This window comes from Neodiprion virginianus, chromosome 5 (genome assembly GCF_021901495.1).
Source record: "Neodiprion virginianus isolate iyNeoVirg1 chromosome 5, iyNeoVirg1.1, whole genome shotgun sequence".
In the NCBI taxonomy this organism is placed as follows: Eukaryota; Metazoa; Arthropoda; class Insecta; order Hymenoptera; family Diprionidae; genus Neodiprion; species Neodiprion virginianus.
Window position 1 is genome coordinate 34,742,708 of NC_060881.1, and position 14,980 is coordinate 34,757,687.

Below are 14,980 nucleotides of genomic sequence, written 5' to 3' on the forward strand. Positions count from 1 at the left end.
GTAGGACATGATTGAAAAATCTGAAAAAAATACTGTACCTTCACAAGGCCTGCTCAAAGCGATAAGTGAAGTTTCAAGAATGTGTTTTTATTTTAAAATAAGTAGCAAGTTATGTAATTATTATCATTTATGTGCACTCTCATGGTGTGTATTTCGAATCTCTGTAATAAAAAAACGGTGAAAAACACATTCCTGAAACTACACTTATCGCTTTGAGCAGGCCTTGTGAAGGTACAGTATTTTTTTCAGATTCTTCAATCATGTCCTACATCGTGAAAATGACTCTAAAATAACGCTGCGACGCCACCGCGGGGTAGCGGTGGACGGCAACCGGCCGCCCGCCATTACGTAGAGACTCGGCGCGCCGCAATTTCACGCGCATCGACACCTTTAATGATTTTTTACTCAAAAACGAAGAAAAACACCCCTCTGGAATTAATTCACAGGTTGTAGTACAGTTCAAGGAACATGTCAGAATTTAAAAAAAATTTTTTGATCGTGTCAGTCACTGTTTTAAAAATCTTTGAAAAATTAATTGTTAAATAAACAATTGATAACAACTTTTTTTTACCATTTCGTATTTTTTTTTAAATTCTATGGAGCTTTCCGCGTAATTTGAAAAAAAAATATATATTGTATCTAATTTTTTGCCAAAGTTATGAATTTTTGAAAAAAATGGGAGTCTAATTTGTTATTGTTAATAAAAAATCGAATTTTGCATTATAAGATTCGCGCTTTGGCACAAAAATCTAACTCCTCACACACAATCCACATGCCAAATTAAAAAAATATCTGAGAGATGACTGATCCGGTTGACGCGGAATAGCCCATACATATAATATACCTACTCTGTCAATTATTATATTCAACACCGCTCATTCGTGTTCAACTCAAAGTTCATGGAAAAATGATAAATAGTAAAATTTTCAAGTTTGAAAATTTGTTTTCCATTTGATATTTTGTTTCTTTTTAAAACCCACATATAAAAGGTCATCACACCAGGAAGAAACAATGCGTTATAGACGGACTTCCCGATAAACATCAACTCCTTTTTTTTTTCTCTCTTGTCAGTGTAAATCTGCAGCTTGAACCTTTGCCAACGTTTCATGTAAACATTACTTTCCTTATATCAACAATTCAACTGACAGAAAAATCGTCAATACTGTAATACTTGTACTCTTGTACATTATTTCACTGTAGAAGATTCGTCCTGAAATCATGAAAATGATTTTCGACGCTTGTCTATTTAGCGTAATTATCTACACTTGTACGTGTGTGGCCAATAAGTTTCTACTTAAAAGATGTGGAGTTTACGATAAAGAACTTCAGTACAAAAACACCACGGAATTACATATCCGTGTGTAATATTATAATTTATAAGTACGTATAGTAAGTATCGTCAAAAAAGTTATTCTTGCAAAATGTTAATATACACATACTATAGGTTGTTGCGTTGTTTTTTTAGTAACCTGAAACGGCAAAAGTACAGGTAAAATTTATAATAATATTTCCAGAAGTTCGTTAATTAAGCGAAAGAAGAGTGTTAGTAATTAACGCCCGTGGACTGTTGTATCAGAGGAATTGAATTCATTTACTTCTTTTCACATACGAGTGTAAATATTATATTTGGGTTACTGTCCTTCTAATGTCCTTCTATTCTTGCATTTCTCGTTCGTCATCGGTATATTTAGTTCCACGATATGTTGAGTTCCACAAGAATTCTTGGTTGTTTATTAATGGTGTCGATTCTCTGATATTCACAGCTGTATCTTGTTCGTTAAATCACATCGGGCGGCAATCAGTATTATTTGTCATTGTCATAAATTACTCAACTTTCACGCCGTCTAATTACGTTTTGTTATATTCCTAGTGCTATTGAACACCATTATAGGTTTCAAGATTATTAAATCAGCATTTTTTTAATTGTGTATTTAACTTTAATTATCAATTACGCGTTGCTGCGAGAATAAATTTCACAGAGTGTTTGTATTAGGCTGCATTTTGATAATTTAATTATCGAATATTCTTCTAGCTCCAGCTACGGCGAATAAGCAATGTTAGTATCAATGATCAGTATGATGATTTTCTTGTTTGGATATTCGTTTTTCATTTTCAATGAATAACTTGAATTATTCAATTAATCAACGATTCGTGAAAAATCTCGATATCACGTGTTTTCAACCGTATAATGTGCGTCACAATACCGATTCTGCAAACTCTTGGCGTAAATTCATTATCTAATGTTATACATACGTAACATGTTGTACGTACAGATTATAAATTATACATGCACATCTGTAAATGTATAATGTCTTATTCTGCACCATGTTTAGAACAAGAACGAGTAATTATACCCTAAGAGGCTTCAAATTACTTCGAGCGGCTTCTTCTGCTGATTGTGAAACGAATATTTGCTTCCATATAGTGCGCGTATAATCAGCGCAATATTAATTCAATTGATTATTTGCTCGTATTAATTGATTAATCTGTGTGAGACGAGAGCAAGTATATTTATAAATAAATAAATAAGTGAAGAAATTCAGTTTCCTAATTGTTATTGAGTTAAAACAAAGAAAGAATTTTATATTGATACGATTATCAACTCTCCAGATACTGCATAATTGATGTAAATTTTATTTCATTTAACTTTAATTTATAAATATAATACGAACGCTAATTTTTTCCATATTATCTGGCTGCTGCACGTTTATTAGTCGAGCGTAATTAAAATCGAATACGTTTCTATTGTATATAACTAAAATTCTGACAATCAGTTAGCTACACTAATATCATTATATTCGGTATAATGACAATCTTGTACTCACAGTAATGTTATCCATTAAGGAGAATCGCGTAATATAATAAAACCCATAAGATTATTACCTCATATCGTCATTATTATTATTACTATTATTATTATTATTTGTAACAGAAATATTTTTAAAAAAACGTTTGTTAAAACAAAAAATTATAACCGTACCTAATGAAAACTTAACACAGAACTTAACAATATATTATATGTATACCTATGTATATAAAGAGACGAGACTCAGTTTAAATAATCATTTGTCATAATATTATTATGTTCCCAAGCACCGCCGCCTTCGGAGAAATATTTGGCGATTTTACAAGCATTCCTCATTATCTTTGCTGCTGCAACATGCGCGTTAGAATAACTAACGGATATATACCTATGTACTTGAATAGTAATAAACGTTAGAAGCTTGGCGCGCGTGGTACTTTGATGTGTAAGTTATAAGATGCCGTTTATTGTGAAAGCTCGAAAAGAGGCAGGCTTCCAGCTGGAGCGACAGGCGTACAGACTTCGACACGAGATTAGATGTAACAATAATTCAAGTCTTATCAAGCAGAGCGTGTGAACGAACGAACGAATTAATGAACGATTGAACGAATTACCAATAATGATTATACCTATCTATCACGTCTGCGATACATTCGCATAACCTACTGACTTGGCGCCTCCGTTTCCTCCTTGGGTGGGACAGACCTTGATGAAGTTGAACGTTGGTGAAAACTTAACGTTTAATATTTGGTAAGTAGCGAAACGTCAAAGCTATAGATTACAAGCCGTAACGGTGATAGGACGCCGGGTGTTACGGAACGGGATACAGGTAGTGCTGTATTTATGAGGTAAAACGTAAAGTGGGATGGGATTTGCTGTTGCCCTTCAGCCGGTTTTCCTAGTTATTAGTAATTTCTCTTACTCCAGGACAGTTTGCTTATCATTCTTTTTTTTTTTTGCCTGCGCGTTAAGCGGAACCATGACGACCCTTAAGGGATCAAATTACCAAAATCCGCCGGCGCTGCGACCACCAGGAGGATTATTGACGCGGATGCAAGCGCGACGAGCCTCGTCGACGTCCTCTGAAAATTCAAAGTGGTAGGAAAAAAAAACATAGATAAACTAGCGGAAACAAACCGTCCTCGCCGTTACCGACAGAGTAGCAATAAGCGGCAGACTTACCACTGATCGAGAAGGTAGAATCCTGCAAGTTTCTTTGACCCTCGAGACGCGGACCCTTTGCTGATGGGGTGACCACGGCTGACTCTGGCAAGGTTGGAACGCACGAGAGGTTCTGCAATTTCGGTTTCAGACTGTCCACCGAACCGTTTGTATAACTGTTGCCGATCGTCGCCGCGCTCGCCGCAGCCGTTGCAGCAGCCGCCTTCGCGGCTTCCCTCGCCTTCGCCATGGCTGCGTCTTCCTCGGCGTATCGTTTCAACTCCACTTCTGTCCGAGCCACTCCACGTGGCTTCTAAATATTCATCGTCAAGCTCGTATTTTTATCAACGATTCGCCTGCCTCGACACTGCTTGTCGAAACCAGGGTGGCCTCAAATTTTTGGGAAAAAAATTCCCGAACTTTTTCCCACTTCTAGTAAGTTACTAAAATCTGAATCGGTCAGCTTATTAAATCTATATACGGTTCAAATTCAATTCAAATTGAAGAAAAATATAATGTACGTGCGTACAAAAAATTCAGTTTAAGCAAATTTGTTTTATCGACGATAAAACATAAACTTGTTATCTCAAAAAATCATTTCTAATTCCTATGACAAAAACTGATATTTTCAGTTTTTTCCACGACAAAATTAAAAATCTGGCAATTCCAGGGTTTCCAGTTTTTCCAGATGGATGGCCACCCTGCGAAACTAAGGTTATCTGGTTGATTCCTGATCACAAATTATTGAACAATTACCTGTTCTCGTTCGGAAATGAGGTCGTAAACGTACGGCGGGTACACCGGAGTTTCCACGAATCTGCCGTAGCCGTGAACAACTTTGACGTCACATTCGTCGACGCAGACGCGGCCGTTGACGATTACGTATTCTGGAACACCGTGGACTTCCAAACCCTGATCGGGTTTAACACGTAATTTGTTGATGCATGGTCGTACAATTTAGGCATATATGTAGCGACTGTTAACAAATCACCTCAAAGATGTTGAAGTCTACTGCTTGCACGTGCGTCTCAGCAGAAATGGTGCGTTTCCTGTTTGGGTCCCAGATAACGATGTCCGCATCGGAGCCGACAGCTATGACACCTTTCCTTGGGTAGAGGTTGAATATCTTAGCAGCATTCGTGCTCGTCACTGCGACGAATCTGGTCGGGTTCATTATTCCGGCCTGAACTCCCTTTTCCCAAACAACGGACATCCTGTCTTCGACTCCGTTGACGCCGTTTGGAATCTTGGAGAAATCGTTCTTTCCGAGAGCCTTTTGCTCCGAATTAAAGGTGCAGTTGTCACTGCCGGTCACTTGGAGACCGCCCCTAATCGTCAGGCAAACGATTTTGTAAGTATTGTAAATTTAATCTACCGTGGTGTATGATCCCCGTGATGTGATTTCAGAGTGGATCTCACCCTGGCAGTTGGGAATCGATAAATAAACATTTTACTGGTCAGAAAAGAAATTCGTCAAGAGTTTACGCCATGGTAAAAGGTGCGAGTTTGATCTTGTGCCGATGACGGTTTACGTATGCATGGTATATTGAATTTTAAGTTAATTTATCTTATGCAATTCAAATATATTTTCGCAATTGCGGTGATGTTTTTTTTCATCAATTTCTTTCTATTCCTAAATCCGTAGGATCCAATGATTGATTAAGAATTAATGCATTATTCAAGAGACATCCTAAGAGAGAGAGAGAGAGAGAGAGAGAGAGAGAGAGAGAGTGCTCGACTTGTTTGACGCGTATTTTTGCTATCTGAATTTCGTTGGTGTTAGAATAATCTTGCAGCATGTAAGACAGGCTTGATCGACCTCCTCATAAAGAGACTGCGTAATATGTTTATACTACTGCCTTCTACACGCCCACGCGAGAAAAAATTATCATTTAACGTGACTGTGCAGTTGCATCATCGCGTAACTGTAGGCATGAGTAAACTCTCAGGTTTTGTAGTGAATTCATTGACGGACTTCAGGGCTAATTAACGATGAAGAATTAAATGTGAGATAAAAGTTGAGTGACAAAATTATATCGACCTTGTACTATGGTTTTTGCTTTTGCAGCAGTTAATCTACTTACTGAGCAAGTTGCTCAATCAAATATGCAGGTGTTGTTGGATCTGGTCTTATTGGAGGATTTGTGATCAGCTTTATAGCCTTGTTAACATCCTTTCCGTATTGATCTCTACCATCAATCCCGAGGCTACTCGCTGGGGGTTCCCCGAATACGACAACACCGTTGGCGCGTTTAGCAGCTATAACATCGGCCGATGATTTGCTCGTCACAGGAGATACGTACAGCGGACAATTTACCTAAATGTCAGATCATACAAAGTTCTCTAATTTCGAAAAGATCCCTTCGAGATGATATTTCGGCACATGGTACAAAAAAACGAATCATCGCTAAGCTACCTTGTAATAACCAAGTAAATTGAAAAAAAATACTACCACAAATTTGCATCTATTGAAGAAAAATATTCAAGCTATGCATAAAAGCGTCACGGGTGAAAAACGTGCCGAAAGAGGTGCATTGAAAATATACTGTAATTTAAATCAGCGTGCACAGTCCTGATTTTTGCAACTAGACACATCAAGTTTGTACAAATAAGATGGAAGAGGACGAATAATCTCAACGCAGGTTTGTGTTGGCTGGCCGCGACGTCCGTCTATCTCCGTAGCTGGCGTAAAGTCAAACATGTCTCTTCCGACCAGTTTCACAGCGGTTATTCAAAAACTATGAACACTTACGTTGCAAGTTTTATCATTAAATTGTAAGGTGTGTCAGGATCAGGCCTCAGAGGAGGGCTGAGCACGTGTCCAGCTGCGTGTCTCCAGCAAGAGTGTGCGTACTGTGTACCGTCGGTTCCTAAAGCAGCCGCCAATGTCTCACCCCACACTATCACACCGCGTCTTCGAGCTGCTTCAACTTCTTCAGCTGCACTCCGACTCATCACATGCACAACATACAGCGGGCAGTTGACCTAGTCGTGCACAACTACTATTTAAAAAATGAGTGGTGAAAGAAAAAACGTGCTAGAAAGGCCGTTTCTCTTCGCTCGACGTGGGGAAAACTCATAATAATAATCGGCAAATGAAAATTTTGCTCGTGCATAATTGTACGCCTGTATCTGCTGCTCGTGACAACGAAGAAACGGTCTATGGGTTACCTGATTAGCGATCACGCAGGCTCTGTTTACCGCTTCAGCTTCAACCTCTTCCGGGCGCGACATCTCGTGACCCTCAGGTCCGGTCACACCAGCAGCCAGAAGTCGTTTCGTGTTCTGAAATTGTTTCAGACGGTGAATACCGACGTCTTTTAGAATTGAGAAGACGGCTTGTCGAATGTTGAACATTGCAAACTTTTTTGAAAGTGCGAAAAGAAAGAGTCAAGAACTGTGACAGGCTTACCTCCGCAATTAGGTCACCGTTTTCAGCGTGGACTTGAGCTACGGCTCCGATATCTTTGCACGCCGCAAAAACTTCGATCAGCTCGGGATCCCTTAGCATGAAAGTGTCCTTGTAGGCCATGAACACTTTGAAACTGTTTATTCCGTGGTCCCTGGCAAGAATTGCCATCTCTTCTTTGACCTGGCAACAAATTCAATTTATGGATCAGATTTAGGCTGTTCAAACTTTGCAGTTATACGATTCTATATTGATTTGCGGTTGCGTAAAAAGTCGAGAGTTGACTTTAGCAAGCAAATTGTGATTCCTATCGGTTCTGAGGAAAAAGAGAAAGCTTCGACACTTCTAATCTTCGATCTCCATGGTGAGTTCGTTGGTTTGAAAGAGACTTGTCCCGGTTACAGATGTTTCATGAGCAAATAAGCCGTCGGTATACCATGGAGCGTATAAGCAAGTATTCGTGGATCAACCACCTGCCCATGCAAGGAAATTTAAAACATTTCCATATTCCCGTTCTCAGAGTTCTGGTCACTGCCTCTAATTATATGTCATTGCACTGGTTCGTCAGTTACCAGAGCATCTTTGGCTGAGTGAAAGATAAAGAATAACAGGTCTATGGCTCTGCACAGTAACCAGCAAAGCTGACGTTAACTTGTCCTTCAACTACAGTAACTGGCCGTCTCGTTTTGAATCGAGCACTATTGCTCTTTTTACTGATCGTGTATCACCACGTAACAAATTCATGGTGAATTTAGAGTTTGATTGTTTCACTTTTCGAAATCAATTTCTTCACTGTTTTTTTCGTATTGATTCTGTTTCTGGCTTAATAATAATGAGTCAACGACCAAAGACTAATAATTGCTAAATACTGGCGGCGTGTTTGAAGAACAACGTACTTTTATTAATTCAAATAGCAGAATGCTTGTAAGGATGAATTAAATGGACGAAGTAATACATAAAATGATTCCGCCTATCCACTTATTGTATAAAGTACTATATCTACAATTTGTGCAGTAATAATGTAAACAAGGCACTAGCACATTATTGTACAGTTGTGTAAGAGGTTACACGTCTAATTGGTGAAAAACTAGCCCACTTGACTTGACGAAAACAATAATATTTTCCCACCATGTCAGTGGGAGAAAGTGGCCAAGTGTGGGTAGGCATACTCCGTCCGCTTAAAGAGTTAAGAGACGAATAATGCAAATTAATTGACCCCCGTTTCGGCGCAGCAGCAGACTGACCGACCGCCAGCCTCTCTAAAATGCCGACGTCCATTAAGCATCATTAAAGTTATAAAACGCGCGGTCTGGTAGTTTTGATCACCCTGCTGCAGAAATGACAGTGCGTGGAGGATGCGAATACAGGAAGTGCCGCATTTAAAGCGGCAGCAGAAGAGTGACGCTAATTATTAATTCGCGGGCCGACTGGCCGAAGGATTTACAGGGTGAAGGTTTCTCACCTTGCTGTTCCATGATGTCACCCCGATGTGCAGCCCGTAGTCACAGCAGACCTTTTCGTCGGCAGTTGCTCTGTACCTGTCGTAAGCCTCGAGGAGTGACTCCCCTTGCTTGGGTATTGCGAAGTCTATAATCATCGTGGTACCGCCAGCGACAGCGGCCTTGGTCCCCTGATAAAAATCATCCACTGACTTGGTCCCCATGAATTCTAGCTCGAAATGGGTGTGAGGATCGATTCCTCCTGGCATCACATATTTTCCTCGTGCATCAATCACTCTGGTTCCACCTGGTATTATCAGGTTGCGTCCCAGCTGTCTATGAATCAACATATCATAAGTGATATACTTAACGCTATCAATGTATGATATGCGGAGTTGTGTGAAAAGAATCAAGTCAACATCGCGTTCCGCGTTCGTTCGTTGGCAGTATTCTAACCATTTCAGTCACACATTTCTCAATTCAATATTTGGCCTAAATTTTGTTAATCGGGAGTTTCTGGGGTCGCTGATCACGAATCTGAAGTCAGAATTTGATGATTTCTAAATCCAAGATGGTGGATTCAATATGGCTGACGTAAAATCAAAAAACCTATCAAAATTCGATGATTCTGACCGAAACTAGTTACTCGGGGGTTTTTCGGATTATACGAAGTAACAATGATCATTTTAAGTTGTAAATAAACGCGGCTGAGGCTAGGACGTCGAAATTTTTGAAGTGGGACGCCGAGCATCCCATTGTGCCTGAAAGGGTTAAGAATAGTCTGGACGTCAAAATACGTGGCGGCTCTCGATCTGGCATGTATGTCTACCGTGACAAACGCTTCCGTTGCTGGTGCCCCTGCATTCGTGATCAAACATGTGTTGGATGGATTAAAATGATTCAGCCAATAATGGTATGTGCAGGAGGGCGGACATTAGCATGCGTTCGTCGATCCTGACAATCGTTCGTATACGAATACAGAATAGAAAGTAATTAAGAGAGCATACTAATTGCTGATGTGAAGTGGATAAGGTGTGAATTAATTCTACACCACTAACGATTCACGCTGCGATCGAAGTTGTTGTGATTCTTTTGCATTTTGATGACATAGAAATGGATAAAATTATCTAAACTTATTCCTCGCGGCTCGGACTAGTGGTTTATTTTCTCTTTTTTTTCATAGCATGACGATAATTAGTACAAACCACTCGAAATGTACACGTGTATTCCGAGTTTAATTATCGCAAAATACAACGCGAATTGTTCTCTTCAGCACGATACTGCGTGAGATTCTTTTATTTACATTATAATTTCATTTTAGCACCTAGCGTGGGCAATGTCCTCTAAGCTTTAAACTAGCGTGTACGTAAATAGATTAGGAAATGTATTAAAAATAGACGGATATTTTCTGTAGTACGTGTATGAGGCTAGCTGCAATGCGAAGAATGTTCTATTGTTTTCAATAGCTGTTAGATCGGAAAAAGAAAACTTTTAAGAGCCGTTTAAAACCATACCCGTTCTTTTGATCTGACGTTACTTTGTCCGCGATTGTTCCTTATAGTACCGTGAAATTATTTATCATTGTTTTCAATCATTATCACACTGAAATAATCCCATTATTTCCTTACATTTACACTCCGATGAATACTTATTCCTTTCAGTATCTAAGTCATACGGAGGGCATCAAAGCTAAGAGCGTGAAATTTGAAGCATGCTTCTTCAATGCTCTTAGGTTTGGTATCTCAGACATTACGGGTAATCTCATTCGGCCTCCATTGGCGGTCAATAGAAATTGGTAATGACCATGTCATCGACTTATCGTCGAGTTTTGATAAACCACTTAATGTTATCTGAACCCGAAGCTCAGTTCAAATTTATTCATTATAAACGCGATATGAAAGTGCGTAAACATAATATGTGAATATATTTAGGATTCACGAAAAATACTGTACATTTTTCCACGGTAATAATGGTCAAGATTTCTGTAGGAATTATTTCTCGTCGAATCATTGCAGCATCAGCTAGAGCCAAACCATCGATCCAAAGCAATTGCGCAGTGCATATAGGCGTGTTATCCGTGGCTAAAGATTGCTAACGAAGAAATGTCGGGATTTGGAAGTTTGCCCGAATAGCGGCACTTTGTTGAAGGGTTTGCAATTCTCGATTCCATTATTCCACGGATTTCGGCACAGTCCTCTTTGAGGTCGTATTGAAAGAGGGAGTTGTTTATAATGATTAGCTATACTTTCAGGGTTGTTTAGGTTTAGGGAAAGGACCCTCTCCATTGGCCTTGACTAAAAATGATTCACTGATCTAGAAACTCTGCAGTGATATTGACGCGGCGCATGTTGGCGACCATGTGACTGATCGTGAGTCACGAATATGAGCCGGGTGTTTTAATCTTAAAATTAAATCGGTCAGACCACCCTTCGGTTTTCTGTTCACTGGGCATCAACAGTTTAAACTGGTTAGAAGGTAGTCCGAGTTAAAGTTACACCCCAGGCAAATATATCCGCCCTCACACTAGGAATTGCAAAGGGATCAAATGTGCGCTAAACCCGGATAGACTGTGTTGGGATTCGGTTTCATTGTTTTGTGCAGTAAGAATGAAATAAGGATAGACAGTAGTTATTTGTAAATGTTTTTTTCAATACTAACTTGATCACACCATCCTCAACGTAGACGTCATTGTCCACAATTTCATCTTCGTTGACGATTTTTCCATTTTTAATGAGAAGCCGGTTCTGAGCGCTCTGAAAATAAGAATGAAAACAGAGAACATGAGCTGTAAGTAAAAATAGTGTGAATAATAATAATAATGGTAGTAACTTCGTCATGTGGAATTCTTCGAGTCACTCATGCATAGAGATATAGGTATACAATCGTGCGGGTCAGGTTTATTTCGATAATTCCTTTCCCGCTACTTGGATCATCTATTTTTAGGTTTCGACTTTCTCCGCATTACATGGGAAGATAGTTCGATTCCTTAAGGGGTTTTCACATCACTACATTATAACCCAGGGCGTTGTCCTGCGGTTGTATTTGCACCCTCGGGTAGAGTTCAAGGTATCAGCGCCACCTACGTCCATGCCCAACCCTCTGAAGTGGCCACCAATATAGATTTTCTCAATACATGTCGTCAACCTCGTCGCGATTCGTGAATTACATATATTTTGCCAATATATGGAGTATATATCGTGAAAATTTATACAAAGACTGCACAACTGATGTTCAGATTTTAGACTGTTCTCTGCGTCACAAATAAAAAAAGAAATAACAAACCAGCAAACTGCGTGGCTCAATGACTTCAAAGACAAAGATTGGAGATGAAAAGTTTTCTTCGAGCTTATCGTCTTCACGTTTCGAATTTTATACATGTCTACGATTCTCTGCTAAACATTAATATACCCGCACGGAAGCGTTCGGGATTTAGCGCGGAAATTCTCTAGTACCGTATCGATCCGGGCGGAAATGGAAGGTCTGTGCCCTGCCATGATATTTTCAGCCACAGTAGACGGTGACGACGCTATGAACTTTTAGTAATTTTATTTCAGTCCTTGTCAATAACCAACCCTGAGTCTGAACTGCCCCCATAGATGAAACGATCACTGACTCGATAAAGAGTGCAGTAGCCGAAATTAAGATTTGACATGCGAAGATTGTTGTTCAGGATAATGAAGCTCGACGAAAATAAAAATATACTCAGCCGGGAACTGTATAGGTACTATTTTCTCTTACTCGGACTCTGTATAATGAACTCCGAACAATGAGCGTAAAGCCTTATTAAATGACGACCTAGAATTGCCATGGCTCAACGTAAGCGTTGCGGTCGGCTAGATTATAACGTGCCCGTAGCCTCGAGTATACATATATATATATAATGGTATCGTACACTTTATCTAGTAGCCAGCCGATTCATGCGCCGTTTCCCGGCACTTCCGGAAGTAACGTATGGAAATTTTCACGTGTCCGTCGAGGCTGTATGGGTGACAGCTCCGGCAGGTAACGGTCAATGACTGTTCAATAAAGAAACAAAAAAAAAAAATGTGTTTTTCTTCGGCACACCTGCAGACCCAGCAAAGAGCTGGGTCTAACATTTTACACTTTTCGCGTCGCAACAACTCGTTATGTTCATTTCCATGGAGACACGCGTTAGTGTTGGTATCGATTCAGCGCGGTACAGCCGCGACGTCTACCGCAGATATTCTCGGAAGACTAGTTTTTCAGCTCCTTTATGGCACAGGGAATGCGAATATTCAGTAGCACATGACACGGTGTAGTTTTTCAGGTCTCCTCGTAACTTTCTCATAATTATTTCATATACGGTACACCTAACCTGCAACGGTATCAACTGCGATAGTATGTGGAGATCTTCGGCTGGTTAATTTTTCGCTTTTGTTGTTCAGACTATAAGGAAGAGTTTCTCAATTCATATTCTGTAACAGTAAACTGCCAGTCGTGAGCGGATGCTAGGCTGTGAATACATAGATTCTTTTTAGACACAGGAGAGTGAAGGTCACTTGCAACGAATACCATGGGTTCATAACAAGTGAGAAAACTATTGATAATCTGTAGTCAATTTCTATAAATTTAATTCCAAATTTATGATTCCGACTTGAAACAACATTGTCATAACTGGGCAGTCTCGTGGCAATGATTAAACACTGTGCTTTCATTCAGCGTCCAGTCGCTGATCCAGATAGTGAATGTATCAATGGATAGCGTGTGGTTCACTTGTTTTGAACCATACACGGTGTGTACCGGTCATAGACAACCGATAAGAACGGTGACGAGGTACACACTACGGAGTAGAGAGTGTATTTTACGTCCATGTCTGCATACAAATAATGCAGGGAGGAGGAGGAGGAGATAGATGCACCGTGAACAACTGGAATAGAGCGGTAGACCGTCGAAGAACATAAACAGATACGTTATCACGAAAGAGAAGGCGTGATATGGTGGAACAGGTATCTTCACGACCCCGAGTTCAAGGGTTGGGACTGAGAGTGTCCTAGTTGACAATCGGCACAGTGGCTGATAGCCGATGAGGATTGAAACCGAAAACCGGTTCCAAACCGAAGCAGCTCGTTCATGTTCGAATGGATTTCTGCCCGCCTTTCAATATCACCGTTGACAAAGCTAATTTTTGAACACATCACATTCGCTGCCATCACCAGTGCACGCAAACGTACACACTGATCGTTACTACAGCATAAATAGCTTATTACGTAACCGGCGTCGGTTTACATTCATCCTACTATAACGGGCTGCTTTTGTCGCGGAATACGTAAACGCGTGATCGCTGCTTACCTGGAGGTGAATTGGCACCTTCTTCACCGGTGTACTCATGATCCCCGTTTTAGATCACTGCACAGTATCACAGTGGTGTCGACGAAAAGATGCGCACTACCGTGTGTACTACACGATGCGATGCAACACGTATGCTGTTACTATTGGCCTCCCAGGTCCCAGGTCCCGGGGTGTTAATGTCAATAACAGTGGTGCACAGCGAGCCTGGAGAACAGAAGCACAACCCTAACAACGCGCTGCGCCGTTTTTCCTAGAATTATACGGAACACGTTTCCGGAGATCTAATCGTCGCAGAGGCACGCTACGGTCGTTGGGTGGTTGGTTTTGCGACGGTCGGAGTCTGCGCGGCTGGTTCAACGGCTTGCGATCGACTGACTGACGGACCCGGCGAGAACTCACCGCCTGGTGGTTAGTCGGATACTGGTTTAACGAAACACCTCAAAGAATCATCTCTTCGTGTAGCTGGTTGGCGATCCGGGTACCGCGGTGCCGCACAGCCACTTCTTCTTATCGCTATGGCCCTCACACGAAAGAAGATGCTCCGCGTAGAAAATAATCTTACAGATATTAGAAACATGATTCGTAATGAATTATCTTTAAAGCTTCACCGTTTTCAAAGACGGCGAAAGGCTGAGAGTCTGCACAAGAATTTATTCCCATAAACGGTTTTGAAACAGCGCGGAACTGGTTCGTCGATGCTTGTTACAATTTCTCTCCTTATAGATGATGGCGGAATGCCGTTTGAATTAATAAATGGCTTCTGAAGTTGTACCTTTTCCCTCTTGCATTTGGAATTTTTCGATGCGTATACTTTAGAGCTTGCGGCCAGTTTTGATTCTTTCATTTTCTTTTCCAGTT

The 14,980-nt window shown here is 40.4% G+C and overlaps 1 protein-coding gene across 4 annotated transcripts; it reads right to left on the minus strand.

Moving 5' to 3' along the window:
• Positions 1-996: 996 nt before the first annotated feature.
• LOC124304989 (dihydropyrimidinase) lies at positions 997-14,528 on the minus strand. 4 transcript variants are annotated; one of them, XM_046763880.1, is made up of 11 exons: positions 14,123-14,528; positions 11,471-11,565; positions 8,836-9,148; positions 7,377-7,556; positions 7,136-7,249; positions 6,049-6,281; positions 4,956-5,292; positions 4,721-4,876; positions 3,986-4,277; positions 3,810-3,885; positions 997-3,508 (listed from the first exon to the last, which is right to left on the minus strand). In XM_046763880.1, exons 1-11 carry the CDS (start codon positions 14,159-14,161, stop codon positions 3,466-3,468), a joined length of 1,878 nt encoding a protein of 625 aa, XP_046619836.1. In that variant the 5' UTR covers positions 14,162-14,528; the 3' UTR covers positions 997-3,465. The 4 variants fall into 4 exon arrangements, with proteins under 4 accessions (XP_046619836.1, XP_046619837.1, XP_046619838.1 ...); XM_046763881.1 differs by lacking the exon at positions 6,049-6,281 and adding an exon at positions 6,717-6,949; XM_046763882.1 differs by having other exon boundaries at positions 997-3,885.
• Between the last annotated feature and the right edge of the window lie 452 nt (positions 14,529-14,980).